Source organism: Corapipo altera, unplaced genomic scaffold, assembly GCF_003945725.1.
Source record: "Corapipo altera isolate COAL_440 unplaced genomic scaffold, ASM394572v1 57, whole genome shotgun sequence".
NCBI lineage: Eukaryota > Metazoa > Chordata > Aves > Passeriformes > Pipridae > Corapipo > Corapipo altera.
The window spans coordinates 7210786-7226837 of record NW_020884905.1 but is presented as its reverse complement, the minus strand read 5'-3'; the positions used below and the strand labels follow the sequence as shown (position 1 = coordinate 7226837).

Sequence of the window (16052 nt, the reverse complement as noted above, 5' to 3'; positions counted from 1 at the left end):
TCTTTCTTTTCGTTTTTCTTTTTTTTTTCCTTTTCTTTTCTTTTCTTTCTCTTGCCTTGCCTTGCCTTCCCCTTTTTCCCCCGCCTTTCCCCTCCTGTCCCGTTCCCGGATCCCTGGGCGGGGGCGGGTCGGGCCGTTCCGTGCCCTCCGCGCACACGCGGGATCCGCCGCGCCGGGAGCGGCCGCGGGGCTGAGAGTGAGTAACCCCCGCTCGGGGGGCGGGGGGGCTATGGGACGGACATCCCCGAGGGTACCGAGGGTGGAGATCCCCCCCGCGCGGATTTTCACTCCTGAGGAGCGATATCCCGCTTCGGGCAGCAGTGTAGCGGCGCGCTGGGAAAGTTGACATCCCGCGGATGGATGTCCCGAGATGCTGCTGCCTCGGGATGCTGCTGTCCCGGGATACTCCCTGCCTCGGGATACTCACTGCCCCGAGATGCTGTTGCTGCAGGGTGCTGCTGCCTCGGGATGCTCCCTGCCTCGGAATACTCCCTGCCGCGGGATGTTCACTGTCCTGGGATGCTGCTGCGCTGGGATGCTACTTTTCCAGGGGATTATGTTGCACTGGGATACCCCCTGCCCCGGGATTCTACTGCCCTGGCATGTTCACTGCCCTGGGATGTTGCTACCCTGGGATATTCCTGCCCCGGGAAGCTGCTGCGCCAGGATGACGTTGTGCTGGGACGCTCGCTTTCCCGGTGATACTCCCTGCCCCGGGATGCTGCTTCCCTGGGATGTTCACTGCTCTGGGGTGCCGCTGCGCTTTGCTCTTTCTCGCGGGGATGCTACTGCACCCGGATGATTCCCTGCCCCAGGATGCTGCTGCCCTCGAATGATCGTTATCCCGGGATGCTGCTGTCCAGGGATGCTCCTACCCGGGGATGCTGCCCATCTGGGCACACCGCCTGCCCTGGAATGCTCACTATCCCGGGATACTTCCTGCACTCGAGGATAGAGCTGCCTAAGAAGCGTAGAGCCCATCCTCTAGGAGTAACTCTGTCCCTTTCCTTCATCCCAAGGATTAAATCCCCCGCTCTCGGTAGCTTTGGGAAGAGCCACCGGCCCTAGGCAGGATGTTCCCAAGGCTGTGGGATGACCCTGGTGCCACTGTCCTCAAAGGGCCTGGGAAGCCAGGACAGCCCGGGGGGGGGGGGGGGGGGGGAGCTTCCTTAAAACGCAGCCAGTGTTAGTTGTCAGTAATAGCTGGGGCACAAATAGTGGGTTTTTCTGGGTGAAATACAACACCACAAAATGTTCCTGTTTCCAGTGGTTGTTCCTGTGAGTTCTTAGAACACAGAATGAGCTTTGCATGGAGCTTTTTTTGGGGAGAGGTGGGGACAAGGGTATAAAAGGTTGGTTCAAGGCCACCTCCCAAGCTATTGTGCTTCACAACTGGTTTCATTTCAGAACTCAAGGGCTGTAGTTACAGTTTGTGTCACTGTGGCACAACCACGGGGTCACAGACTGTGTGGCCCTGGTACTTTCAGCTGAGATTTCAAAAATAAGAGCACAAAGAGGCACCACCTCGACCCCCACAGATTTCTCATGTACTTCCTCCACCTTTACTCCAGGACAACGTCCTTTGTATTTCTGTACTCTGTGTGTAGCAATAGCAATTTTTCCTATTGCTGTGGAATATGGGTTTTTTCCTCCTAATTTTCCCCCCATATGTCTCTATCCTGAGCTTAAGGTTGTTTCTAATTCATTTATCATCATTTACTCAATCATGATTTACGTCTCACACTTCCCCAACCAAACCACTGATTAAAATATTTGAAGCCAGACTGTTTTTGCCTGTTGACTCAAATATTTTGGGTAGTTTTGCTGTCAGAAGAAGCTGTCTGAAGGGTGTTTACACAGTCACCAGGCAATTTCAGTTTATTGGAAGGCAGAGCATTTACTTGAAGAACCTTGGGGTGCTGTGTTTGCTCAGTCTGGCAGTTACTAATCATCTACAGAAGGCACCACATGAAGAGGCTTTGGAGAAGCTGAGGCACTGCAGCAAGGCTGAAAGTTACAGCCTGAGGAACATCTGGATTTAGTTTCAAAACATTATTTATAAAACCTGGCTTATTGCCATAATATGCATTTTGGCAAATCTTATGTATTTTACATTCAATTTGAGTATTGGATCATTTAAAAACCATCCATTTCATTATCTAAAAACAACCTGAAATAACCATCTTTGTTGTTTTTGTATTAATATTCACATGGCAAAGACTATACTGTGCATGGAAATGCCCCTGGCATGAAAATCAGCCAAGATTTAAAGTAGTAATACTGGGATAAAACTACTTCAACCAGTTTGTTTCTGGTATGGCATCAAATCATTACAGGCTACAGAAAGTGCTTGTCGGTGTATTCACTTCTGAAGTATCCAATGTATTCCCACTGCTCCTATAGTTCTGCAGGTGAAGGATAAAAAAGGGAATATTTGTTAATGCTTGTTGTAAAAAGTATTTGAAAATATTGACCTCAGTTCAGGTTGAGCTTGAATAATTTGTGTAAAACATCTGTGTTCAGAACTTCCTGCATTGTGTCCATTAGAAAGGTCTCCTGAAATGAGCATTTGGGATTTTCTGAAGTTGTAAAGTAATAAAACATGAAGATCTGTAAATTATATCCCCACTCTTTAAGAATTGTTAACGTGAATTCATTTCTCTGTAGGCAGCAAAATGCCATTTGCATGGATTGTGCCCTCAGCAATTTGGCTGGTGATGCACTTCACAGCAGGTAAGACAATTTTTTTTCCCTTCAGAAAAATGGTCACTTTAAAAGAAGCACCCAGGCTAAGTAGGGTGGTTTTTTTCAGCTTCTGTGTGGATTGCTAGTGAACATCTTCCTTATTTGAGAGCAAAGAGTTGCTAATTAGTTATGTAGAGAGGTTATTAAGTTTATTTCAAGGTAGAACTGTTGGTTACATGAGAAAACAGCTCCACAATGAGCTCCACTGAGACTGGCAGAGCTCATGAACAGGGAGAAATGGTGCTCCAGCACTTTCACAGAACCATGGAATGGTTTGGGATGGAAGGGACTTTAAACATCATCCAGTTCCACCCCTGCCATGGGCAGGGACACCTTCCACTAGAACAGGTTGCTCCAAGCCCCGTCCAACCTGGCCTTGGACACTTCCAGGGATGGGGCAGCCACAGCTTCTCTGGGAAACCGGTGCCAGGGCCTCACCACCCCCACAGCCAACAATTCCTTCCCAATATCCCACCTAACCCTGCCCTCTGGCAGTGGGAAGCCATTCTCCCTTGTCCTGTCCCTGCAGGGCCTGGTCCAAAGTCCCTTTCCAGTTCTCTTTAGGCTCCCCCTTTAGGCACTGAAAGGGGCTCTAAGTTGTCCCTGGAGCCTTCTCTTCTCCAGGTGAACACCCCCAGCTCTCCCAGCCTGTCTCCAGAGCAGAGGTGCTCCAGTCCTTGGAGCATCTCCATGGCCCCTCTCGACTTGCTCCAGCAGCTTCACATCCTTCCTGTGCTGCCTGCCACAACTTTCCTGACACACAGACACATTCTTAATCCAAAATGAAACAAGAGTTCTGGTAGATTCTCCCTGGGGTCGTGCTGGTTCATTGGTGACTGATTGTGATCCCGTGGTTGCTGATCCCAGTTAATCAGACTGAGCACAGCAACATCCCACAGGTTACCTTGCAGAGGCAGGAATTCTTGGATAAGACATTTGGGGAAACTCTTCCTTGAGCAAAATATGTTGTGGAAGACAAGGGATGGGTTCCTGTGAAACTTTTGTTTTCCGATTCTGTTGCAGAAGCCTGCAGGAAAGGGATCGTGACTTCCAGCAAAGCTCCCCGTGGCACTGAGGAAATCTGTGACAAAGGGAGAATGACGGCCAACACTGCCAGTGCCATCCAGCCTGGGACCAACGTCACCCTGTCCTGCTACCTGGGAGACTTGCAGACACCTAAGTGCAGGATAGGGATTTTCCTTAACAACTCTGAACAAGTTAAAAATTCTGGCCGTTCAGTAAGCAAAACATTTCCAGTCAATACCTATGGCAGACACACCTTTACATGCAAAACAGTTTGTGGAGGAAGGAAAAAACTCATTTGTGGAATCGATATCAAGTGTGGAAGTAAGCAGCATTGATTATTAATTATTCCTGGTTCTCAAACCTTTCCTGTGGCACCTCTGAACCACACGGTAGAGACTGGCAGTGAGTGCCCTTGTCCAGGACAGGTATTGTCTTAGAGGGCCTCTTTGTATTTAAAATATTCCTGGCTAGAACTGTGCAACTCTGTTATTCCTGAAGGGAGAGATGCTAAATCAAACTGCCCGCTCAGAGCAAATAACATCCTGTCTCCAAAGCATTTCTTAAAATGTCTTGTAACATCTTTAAGGAAGAAATATTGAAAGCCAGACTGGACAGAGCCCTGAGCAACCTGGGCTGGGTGAAGATGTCCCTGCCCATGGCAGGGGGTTGGACTGAATGCCTTTTAGAGGTCCAACCCAAACCAGTCTGTGATATTAAGACTATATCTGTTTAAAATCTAAGATGCTAAGAAATATCTGTTTAAGATCCTCCAGATGAGCCAGGAAATGTGTCATGTATCCAGACTGGAACAGACAGCCACCCCGTCTGCACTTGGGATAAGGGAAGGCTCACATACCTTGACACCACATATGTGATACAGTAAGTAATATGGGGATATAGGTGCTTCAACACCTCTCATTATATCTTGGAGCAGTTCAAACCCCTTTTCTGCTCATGCACCATAGCGGGTTGGCCCCAGCTGGGTTCAGAAGGTAAAGAGGGAATGCCAAGACACCCCTTTGGAATGGGATCCATGTCCCCACACACCCAGGTCTACAGAAGAGCAATAACCAAACATCTTCCTTCTGTTCCAGGCTCTCAAATGGGACACATGACTTGTGCTTTTCAGAAGAAAGTCTGAATAAGACATTTGGATTGCTGGCTCTGAGAAAGTTGAATTTTGACTCCAATTACACTGTTGTGGTTTCTGCCTCTAATGAGTTGGGAAGTGCTTCTTCACAGCCATTCACCTTCACATTAATAGACATAGGTAAAGCAGGACCTTCCACCTCTCAGTCAGCCCTAGCCCTTTGGGAAGATCGGAGACATTCTGAGCACCTTCTTTTTTAAACCTCTTGGGAAGATCATCCATCCAGCCTAAACTAATAACTCTGTTTTCCATCCAACCCCCATTCCAAGTCCTGTTGCGTTTCTGAGCACCCTCTGCTTCTTTCTGTTTTGCTGCCAGTGAAGCCACATCCTCCTGACTTTTTAGTGGAATTTGACAGTTCTTCTGCGACCAACTGCACTCTTTTTTGGCACAATGAAGCACAAGCACAGCACTGCAGGCTGAGATACCGTCCCCTCACCAGGCACTCCTGGAGCAAGGTAATCATCTTTGGGATAAAGGAAGTTATGGACTTGCTGGAGAAGAGAAGGCCTTAGGGAGAGACCTTAGAGCTCCTCCCAGTGCCTAAAGGGGGAACCTAAAGAGAACTGGAAAGGGACTTTGGACCAGGGCCTGCAGGGACAGGACAAGGGAGAATGGCTTCCCACTGCCAGAGGGCAGGGTTAGGTGGGATATTGGGAAGGAATTGTTGGCTGTGGGGGTGGTGAGGCCCTGGCACCGGTTTCCCAGAGAAGCTGTGGCTGCCCCATCCCTGGAAGTGTCCAAGGCCAGGTTGGATGGGGCTTGGAGCAACCTGTTCTAGTGGAAGGTGTCCCTGCCCATGGCAGTGGGTGGGACTGGGCTTTAAGCTCCCTCTCAACCCAAACCAGTCTGGGATTCTGGGATTCTACAAAGTCTTTGCTCTTATTTTAAGTGGCAAAAGAAACCTATTGCTGGAAGTTGAGTCAAATCACACAGAGATTTTGCTATTGTCACATAATTAAATGAGGGGTTTTTCAGATGAAGCCCTGCGAGCCTGATGATTCATTGCATCATTCTTTGAGTTATTAGAGCCACCTCAAATCAGGGTTTCCCTGTTGTTTTTTAAAGCTTCACACAGACACTTGTGATTCAGCTGCCACCGCCTTCAACCTTTGTCTTCTCGTGAGTTTAATATTACATGTTCTTCATCTCCATTAAAGGTTGAAATCTTCAGCAGTGAACAATACCACCTTCATGGGCTGGAGCCTGACACAGCCTATGAGTTCCAGGTCAGCTGTAAAATTCACCCCGAGCGAGGGCTGTGGAGTGACTGGAAAATGAACGAAGCCCGGACTCCAGAAGCAGGTAACACAAACCAACACTAAACCTGCACTAAACCTGTACCTAACAGTTGCATTCAATGGGTAACTTCAGCTAATGAAGTCAAACTGCTGCTGGTTCGTTTGTGGAGACTCTGTGGATCCAGACCCGGAGCCAAGAGAGAAGTAGCTCCTGTAAAAGAATTGCTTTTTTAATGAAGAAAGATGAAGCTGTTTGAGTTTCTTGCAAAACAAGAATTTCAAGAGTTCACTGAGAAGAGCTGAAGGATAAAGGGGTTGGAATAAAATGATTTTTAAGGTCTTTTCCAGGCCAAACGATTCTGTGATTCTCTGATCTCCTACTTGGCTTTGGTTGCTCTTTTTTGTGAATTACTACAAGCCCTCCAGGCTTGGGCCATTATTACTCATCCCATTTACCACTTCGAGAGCACCAGTTTCTGTAAGAAGCATTGATTGATGCAGGAGATGTGAACTTTTCCTTCCCTCCCCCACCTTCCTCTCAACAGTTTTCTCCACTTCTTGTTGCACCCTGACATTTGTGGTCATCACCCCTCTCCCCAGCCCTGCTGCACAATGAGAATGAGAATGTTTTTAGCTGATCAAGGAACACTTTGTGTCACCAGATGAGGTGACTGCAAGGGGAGGTTGCAGACTAGAAGCTCTGGTACATCATGTTTACTCTTTGTTGAAGGAACTGAAATTTTATGCATGAATTGACTTGCTGCAAATCCAGAATTACACCTTTTCAATGGGATGTTCCTTTTCCTGTTCCTTTTAGCGTGACCTGCCACGAAAGCTGCCTTATGCAAGCCCTGTTCATTAGTGAGCATATCTTTTTCTTTCCAGCCAATTCACATGATTCATGAACTTTCAGATCCAGTTTGGAGGCCAGCAGATGCAATCCCATATCCTACTTTTTCTGCTCCCTTCTGAGGGAGCTCACCCCTTCCTCCCTCACTCACAGCCGGTGAGCTCTGGTTTTATTTCTGCTGTTGCTCCTGCTTCTTGTTTCTATTCCAGCCACTATTTGCAGCTAATACAGGACAAACTGCTCCAGACATCACTGACATGGAGGGGTTTTGTGTCATTGAATACAGCAAAGAGCAGGCAGTCCTGTCCTTGCTGGGTTCTCCATCAGCTGCCTCCTGCTCTGACTGTTAGCAGCAATTAATATTTGAATTTGATGAGTTTATGTTGGTCAGGGACCCTGAGGAACCAAGCTCTGTCACATCAGCTTTCTTGACACGTGTACCTCTGGTTCTGAATTTTTGGAGCTCATTCACCAGCCAGAACTTAGATTTTGTGTTATTTTGTGAGGTTTATTAAAAATATCATGAGTTTCCAGTCAGTCTGTGACTAAAAATTGTGGAAAGAATGGGAAATTTCAGGTACCTCTAACAAGGTCCTACCCAGCAGTTAAAGACAATTATTGCCTAGAGCCAAACAGCAAAATCCTACAGATCCCACAAACCCCATCATCCTGCTGTTCTAGGATTGATTTAGCCAACCCCAAGGACCTTAATAAGCCTCAAATTTTGCAAAGACAAGAGATAACACTGTCCATTTGATGTGTGGGTTTCCTTGGGAGCCATTCCAGTTATCAAGGGCAGAATAAAGTCATCAGAAGAGCAAAACTCCCTCCCTGGTTTATGACTTGTTTTCCTCATGATCCCCATCCTCAGTGAACTGAACTCAAGAGCAAACATGGACTATCACATATTGCATCATTTCAGGGACATTTTAAAACTGAAATTTTCATTTTCTCAGGATTTTTACCCCTTTTACCTACTCATTGTCTTGTTTGTTTGCTTCAAACCACGGCCATTCATGCTGCTCACCTTTTCCTTCCACCCCAGAGCCGACTGGGATCCCGGATGTTTGGTACCGGCAGGAGCAGGACCTGGGCTCTCAGCAGCAGAACATCTCACTTTTTTGGAAGGTAAGTTAAGTGAAACCTAAGCAGAGGCAGCAGTAAACAACAAGGTTAGAGGGGAAACCAGTTTATGTGGTTTTGGGAAAGGACTGAACCCTGTGAGAGCACAAGGCCAGGGCCAGGGACACGGACCAAGGCTCACCTCCCCTGGGAGGAGATTCAGCAACACTTTTCTACCTACAGTTTCTTAGAATGTCGGGATGATTTGGATTGAACAGGATCTTGGACATCCAACCATCTTGTTCCCACCCCTTGCCATGGGCAGTGACACCTTCCACCATCCCAGGTTGCTCTAAGCCCCGTCCAACCTGGTCTTGGACACTTCCAGGGATGGGGCAGCCACAGCTTCTCTGGGAAACCGGTGCCAGGGTCTCACCACCCTCACAGAGAAGAATTTCTTCCCAATATTCCACCTAAGTCTGTCCTCTGGCAGTGGGAAGCCATTCCCCCTTGTCCTGCCTCTGCAGGCTCTGGTCCAAAGTCCCTTTCCAGTTCTTTTTAGGCTCCCCCTTTAGGCACTGGAAGGGGCTCTAGGTTGTCCCTAGAGCCTTCTCTTCTCCAGATGAATAATGGACAACCTTATAGACTTCCTAATTTGTTTTCTAATGAATATCTCCCTCTCCTCATTCTCCATCTTGTTGTTGTTTTCCATGGTTGCCATATGTGGCCAGGACAGGAGCTCAGGGGGGCAGGTGGACACCATGGCTCATGTTCTCCATATGGACTCACCTTGGGTGTCTGCTGCCTTCAGAGCTATTTCAGCTCTGCTTTGCTTACATGAATCACAGAATCATTTAGATGGAAAAGCCCTCTCAGACCATTGAATCCAACTGTCCCTCCACCACTGCCCAGGCCACCACTGACTCATGTCCCTAAAAGAAGAGCGGAGCAATGAAAAATGGAGGAGGCTGAAAGGGCAATTTTTTATAACAACCCCTTAAAATGACTGAACTTCCTAAAATCTAAGAGCTGGATATAGTTTAGGCAGTGGAAGAGGTCCCGTGGGGTCACTGCTGTGTGGAGGGATGAGGTCGGAGATGTTGTTGTACAGCAGGAAGAGGGGCTTTCTCCACAGGTGTAGAACCACACAAACAAGGGTTTCTAATACTAAAGCTGCAGATCTGAAGCTGGACAAAGAGTGAAAAAAGCTGGGGTATCTTCCCCCCACACCAACAAGCACCAGGCTAAAATCGAAAGCAGAAACTCTCATGTGATTCTGTAACCCCAGACGTTGTGGCTTTAACTTGAAGGCCTTTATCTTACAGCACTTTCTTTATCAGAACTGACTTCCTGCAGCACCATTCATAAAACAGGGCAATGAACTGCCTCTGTAGTTTTCACAAAAGCTACAAAGCAAAAGGCTGAAAGTACAACATCCTACCAAGAAACGTGCTCCTATTTTCAGACAAACACCCAAAAAAGGGCTGCAAATTTAATTTCAGCAGTTCCTCACAGTGGTTCCAGTGCTGTGTCTGTCCTGAGCCACTGCCAAAGCACCTGTAACACTACCCATTCCTATTTTTGAAAGTGCTTTGTTTTGTTATGACAAAAATCAGCCAAACAAATGAATTCACATTATAGAAACATCAGGAGATTGTGAAACTGAGAGTACAACTGCAGATACCCATAGGGGAGGAAAAACCAGTGTGAGGTGTTAATGGGATAGCACAGACTGTCAGAGATGTGTTCTAAGTGTTTCAATTTAAATAGTTTTTTATCATGGCTTTAAGTAAAATCCGTATTTTTCTCCTAAATAAAAAATGGCTCATTCTAAAAAACTCAGGTGCAGTTCATACTCTTTTTTTTCAACCCTTGGGAAAAACTTGGCTTGAATTCAGCCTCAGGATAGGAGAGGGATGAGTGTTTCACTGTCTCCAGCTCTGCTGCTGCTGGGAAAATCAGCAGCTCACAGCAAAAGTGCTTCACTAAACTGGAATTAAACGGGAAATATTAATCATGGAATGGTTTGGGTTGAGAGGAAGCTTAAAGATCACCCAGTTCCACCCCTACCATGGGCAGGGACACCTTCCACTAGACCAGGTTGCTCCAAGCCTCATCCACCTGGCCTTGAACACTTCCAGGGATGGGGCAGCCAATCCCAGTCCCTCACCACCCTCACTGGGAAGAATTCCTTCCGATAATCCCATCTATCCCTGCCCTCTGGCAGTGGGAAGCCATTCCCCCTTGTCCTGTCCCTCCAGGCTATTATCCAAAGCCCCTCTCCAGCTTTCCCAGCTGACAGCACTTTTTCCAGAAGATGACAGTAACAAATGCACTTTCCTCACAGGCTCTGAGCAAGTCAGAGGCAGGAGGAAGAATCCTGGGGTACAGAGTGACCTTTGAAGCCCTGGACCATCAGAACCCCCCCACAGAATCCCACCAAACCACTCACACCAGCTACTCCAAAGTCACACCAAGGGTGGACTACAGGATCACAGTCACTGCTCAGAACTCTCGGGGCAGGTCCCCCCCTGCATCCATCCTGACCAACCTGGGTATCCAGGGTAAGGCTTCTGCTGAGTCTGGATCACTGGGAAAAACACCAGCGCTCTGTGTTGTGCCACACACTGTGGATCTGTTCTGGTCACACCATCTCGTGCCCATCAAGGTCCACCTCAATGGATCTTTGGGCATCTACAGATCCAGTTTTCCCTGAGGTCTCCCTGGAGCCTTCTCTTATCCAGGCAAACACTCCCAGCTCTCCCAGCCTGGCTCCAGAGCAGAGGGGTTCCAGCACTAAGAGCATCTCCGTGGCCTCCTCTGGACTTGCTCCAGCAGCTCCACATCCTGCCTTATGGCTCCAACATAGCAGTGGGATTTAGGGACGTGCTGTGACATCATCTTCTCAGGGTTTGGGGATAGCACAACAAAGCAGTACTGTGGGTGTTCAATCCAATCTGCTAAACCATGAGACAAGAAAAGAATGTGACTGTTCCTATCAGCATAAACTTTCCCATAATTACCTTTTCTTTCAATTATAGTTTATTTTTATGCTCCACATGCTGCCAGACTGGATAAGACACAATAAAACACATATTTCAAACTTAATGGTTCCACTTGAGGTTACAGCAAGTTTGTGCTGACAGTGTCTTTTTGTTTGGTGTTTAAGATCTACCACCTCCTCAGCAAGTCTCTGCCATGGCCATGGGGAACAGCAGCATCCTGGTCAGCTGGAAACCACCCCTCAGATCTGCTGTGCCCGTCAGTGGGTACGTGGTGGAGTGGGCAGAGACAGGGAAGAACCCACACCTGGAGCCCCATCACACCTGGGCAAAGCTTCCCGTGTCCAACCTGTCCACAGTGATAGCAGGTAAATATACCCCAAGGTTGGATACAACCAAAGTACCAGCTTATTTTTGAAATATTTTAAGGAACAAGTCAGATTGGAATTTTGCCTCCAAGACCAGGTTGGACAGGGCTTGGAGCAACCTGGTCTAGTGGAAGGTGTCCCTGCCCGTGGCGGGGGGTGGAATGAGATGGGCTTTAAGGTCCCTTCCAAACCAAAGAGTCTGTGATTCTATCATTATTACTAATTCAGCATAAGAAATTATGGCATTTAAAGCTTTTTGTATAGGAGAGAAAACAACTGGTGGCTGCCCTGGGCTGAGCTCTGCAACTGCTCTCAGCTGAGCTTTGTATCTGAAAGTAAATTGTCTCTGAAAAACCAATCTCTCCAATATGAAACAAGCCAGATAGAGGTACCAGAGATCAAAGGCCTAAGAAAATGCTATTTCCTTTCTACTGATTTTGGTTACTAACCCCAAGCAGCACGACGTGTCAGTGCTCTGCACAGTGATAGCCGTGAAGTTACAACAGGGGTGATCGTGAGAACCCTCGTTAGTCTTCCCTATCCTCTGTCCTGGTGCTTTGTCTCTATCCTCTCATATCCCTGCTACAAATAAGCTGGAAAAAGCAGCATATTCCATAGAAACCCAGACTGGTTTGGGTTGCAAGGAACCTTAAAGCTCATCTCATTCCACCCTCCGCCATGGGCAGGGACACCTTCCACTAGAACAGGTTGCTCCAAGCCCTGTCCAACCTGGCCTTGGACACTTCCTGGGATGGGGCAGCCACAGCTTCTCTGGGCAACGTGTGCCAGGGCCTCACCACCCTCACAGGAGAGAGTTTCTCCCCAACCTCCAGTCTAATCCTTCCCTCTGGTAGTGAGAAGCCACTAATTTTCAGTTTAATGCCCAGTAAGGCTCTGCCTAGATCACAGAGAATGTTTCTTTCCCTTCTTAATGAAAGACCTATAAATAATCAGAGGATCCATCTCAGAGCTAAGCAGCTGATGCAGACACTTGGGCCAGGAGTGCAAATACTTTAAAAAGTAACTATCCACTTTTAATTCCTTTATCTAGAGCACATCAAAGATAACATGTGCTACCAGATCCGTGTGTTTGCTCTCTACCAGGACAGAGCTGGACAGGCAGTGTCAGTCAGAGGATACTCCACAGCACAAGGTAAATCACAGTAATGATCTTCCAGATGTTTTCAAGCTCCTTAAGCTCAGCTTTCAAAGCCAGTCCTATGTCTTGCAGCCCCATCAGCTGGGCCCCAGATGTTCACAATCCCTTCGGCCACCGGCGTCTTGGTGTCATGGGAGGAAATCCCTGTTCCCCAGCAGAGGGGCTGCATCACAGGGTACCACGTGTACCTGCAGACCACGGACAGCCAGGGAGACCCCCAGGTCTATGGTGGGTGTCTGGAAGCTGGAAATGCTTCTCCTGCTCCCATTTAATTACTGAAGGTTTCTAGTGAGATCATTCCAAGCTCCTTTGAGTGTGGAACTATCAGATTTCTTCCTGGTTCTTCTTCTTCCTCTTCCTCCTCTTGTTATTCCTCTTCCTCATCCTCATCTTATTCCTCTTCTTCTTCCTCTTTTTCTTCTTCCTCTTCCTCCTCTTGTCCATCTTCCTCGTTTTATTTATCTTCTTCCTCTTCTTTTTTGTCCTCTTTTTGTTCTTCTGCTTCTTTTTCCTCTTCTTCCTCCATTTCTTGCTCTTCTTCTTCCTCCACCTCTTCTTCTTGCTCTTTCCTCTTCTTCTTCCTCCTCCTCCTCTTCTTCCTCTTCTTCTTCCTCATTTTTCCTTGACTTCATTCAGAACTTCATTCCAGCTGAACACAGTAAAACCCTGGTGCAGGTGCTTCATGTCCTTCTCCCCCTTTTCCCCGCAGCCATTCCCAATGGGACGGCCCCGGGGTCCCTGTACATCCCGGACCTGCAGCCAGGGGAGCTCTACGACCTGTGGGTGACAGGGTCCACTGCGGCCGGGGAGGGGCCGCCGGGCAACAGCGACCGGCTCCGCCTGGAAAGTAATGACACTGTGCCGGGGTGGGGCCAGGAGGGTCCTGGTAATGCTTTTCTTGCTCCTCTTTAATTACCAAAGATCTCCAGGAGACCTCTTTATATTCTTCAAATGCTGAATATTTCTAATTTCAGCTAATTTTAAGATGTAGCATCTCTTTCTTTGCCTTCAAGCTCCCAGTTCTGTGCCAAGATATTTTCTGGAGTCGAAGGGCAGTAGGGTGGTTTATTCATAGAATCACAGAACAGTCTGGGTTGGGAGGGACCTTAAAGTCCATTCCTTGCCACCCCCTGCCATGGGCAGGGACACCTTCCACTATTCCAGGTTGCTCCAAGCCCCCTCTAACCTAGCCTTGGACACTTCCAGGGATGGGGAAATCCCTCTCCACATTGTGGGAGCAGGGCTGCTCTGGAGGCAGACTTCTCCCATAGACTGGGGGACAAATCCAGGGCAGTGACCAGGAAAGGAAATTAAAGAAAACAGGGCACCTTAAAAGAAAAAGGCTTGCTGCTGTAAAATCTGGATTTGGGACAATTACATTTTAAGCAGACAGTGCAAGGGCAGTAAAGAAAAAAAACATGCTGGTACGTTTTGTGAGTGCAAACACCAGTCAGGCCATGACTTCTTGTTGACCAAGTTGAACTAGTGTATTTAAATTTTTTAATTCTTTTTGATGAAGCTGAATGAAGGGTGCTCTGTATTTCAGGTGCCAGGGGCTGGGTGACACTGGTGCTCACCTGCAGCTTCTTCATCTCAGCCTGTGCTTGTTTTGTGCCTCCAGCAAGAAAAACGTGAGTGGATCCATTTGTTATGTTACAATAAAACTGGAATAGTTATTAGAAGGGATTAAATCCCAGACTGGTTTGGGTTGGAAGGGATGTTAAAGCTCATCTTGTTCCATCCCCTGCCATAGGCAGGGACAACTTCCACTCAACCAGGTTGCTCCAAGCCCATCTAACCTGGCCTTGGACACTTCCTGGGATGGGGCAGCCACAGCTCCTCTGGGCAACCTGTGCCAGTGCATTGTAATCATCTTCTTCCTAATAACAAATCTAAATTGATCCTCTTTTAATTTAATACCATTCTCATTCGTCCTATGGGATGGTCATGTCCTCTCAGGACACCTGGGAAACAGTGAGGGTTGTTTGGAATGCAGGTTTCAGAGCACATGAATTATAATAAAAACACCCACTGAGGTTAAAATATGGCAGTAGTTCACAGATATTGTGAATTTTTAACCCAGATCTTAAGGTCTGCTTCCATCAAAACTAAACTGAAGGGGTACAAGCCTTGGGAATTAACCCCACCCAGCTGGGGGCAGATCCATGATCACACCAAGCTCCTGGGTTAATCCCACCCCAAGGAGCACATGAGTGCTGCAGGTATCCCTGTTCATGCCTTTAATTGCATTTCTCCCCCCTGCAGGTTCCACTCGCTCCTCTCCGTGCTCCTGCCACAGTGGCAGAACAAAGCCATTCCCGACCCAGCTAACGCCACGTGGGCCAAGAGCTTCATGGCTACGAAGGTAAATTACAGGGGTTTTGCATTCTAATCCCACAACCTTCAAAAAAACAGCGACTGGAGCCATGCAAGCCAGTAATCTCCTCAAGCAGCAAATCCAGCAATCTCTGGCAGAGGATAATCCCCATGCTCGCGCTAGACCAGAGGAAGTGCTGAGCAAATTAGATGCAAGAAGAATGCAGAGATCTTTGTTTTTAGCAGGATGAGCTGCTGTGGGGAGGGATGTCTCAGGATGTTCACCACAGAATTAATTCCATGTCCCTCCACAGGTAGAGCTGAGCTCATCCTCTATCCTGTTCCTGCCCAGCACCGTCGGCTTTGAAGAGCCTGAACCAACCCCCGTGGAGGAAGCTTTCATGCAGCCTGATCCCCCGGCCCCTGGGGACAAGCTGCTGGTGGGCAGCGCTGGCAGCAGGAGGCATGGGGACTGGACACAGGAGAGCTCAAGTTCGGAGCCGGGGGAGGAGCAGCAGCTCCCTGAGCTGTACCAGAGGCTGGTGGTGGAAGCGATGGAGCACCTGCAGCCTGTGCCCGAGTACATCACCAACCCCGGCCCCACTGACCTGCCCCCATCTCCAGACACCACCAGGGACCACCCCACGGACCTGCCCGAGTACATCAGCAGCCCCAGCCCCACAGACCTGCCCCTGCCCGCAGACACTCCCATGGACCACCCCGAGCTCGAGTGCCACCTGCTGTCCATCTTCCCAACCACCTTTTTGGCACCCACCCTCTGCTGTGAAGGGAACCTCACTTTGGACAGAGTGAAGCTCAACTGTAGCTCCTTCACAAGGTAGGTGGGGGGTGGGTGATGGGAGCCTGGCCTGGTGTTTTGCACTTTATGAAGCATTTCAGTGTGGACAGACAGACCAGTCACTTGTACCTGACACCTGTAGGTGACACAAACCCCGACCTGCAAACCTTTCCAAGTCACACCTCGCTGTTCAACGTGGCATCTCTTCACACACAGCACTCAGGTGGAACCAAAGGCACAGCTTGGGATGGCAGAGCTGGCTTTGGGAGAGGTTCACTAATTACTCGGGTTGCCTCGAGCCCTGTCCCACTGCCTGGTCACGAATGGCCCAGCC

General features: G+C 48.3%; 1 protein-coding gene across 1 annotated transcript in view; it reads left to right on the top strand.

The window, feature by feature from the left end:
- The window catches only part of IL12RB2 (interleukin 12 receptor subunit beta 2), a gene marked incomplete at its 3' end in the record, with an annotated part of 16312 nt that extends 794 nt beyond the window's left edge, over positions 1 to 15518 (top strand). The window contains exons 2-16 of the mRNA XM_027651435.1: positions 2668 to 2733; positions 3769 to 4092; positions 4536 to 4650; positions 4866 to 5041; positions 5240 to 5379; positions 6082 to 6226; positions 8058 to 8140; positions 10422 to 10638; positions 11244 to 11444; positions 12496 to 12597; positions 12676 to 12831; positions 13313 to 13450; positions 14150 to 14234; positions 14869 to 14968; positions 15234 to 15518. Of these exons, the coding sequence (XP_027507236.1) occupies positions 2676 to 2733; positions 3769 to 4092; positions 4536 to 4650; positions 4866 to 5041; positions 5240 to 5379; positions 6082 to 6226; positions 8058 to 8140; positions 10422 to 10638; positions 11244 to 11444; positions 12496 to 12597; positions 12676 to 12831; positions 13313 to 13450; positions 14150 to 14234; positions 14869 to 14968; positions 15234 to 15518 (2325 nt within the window). The remainder of the gene's footprint in view (positions 1 to 2667; positions 2734 to 3768; positions 4093 to 4535; positions 4651 to 4865; positions 5042 to 5239; positions 5380 to 6081; positions 6227 to 8057; positions 8141 to 10421; positions 10639 to 11243; positions 11445 to 12495; positions 12598 to 12675; positions 12832 to 13312; positions 13451 to 14149; positions 14235 to 14868; positions 14969 to 15233) is intronic.
- Between the last annotated feature and the right edge of the window lie 534 nt (positions 15519 to 16052).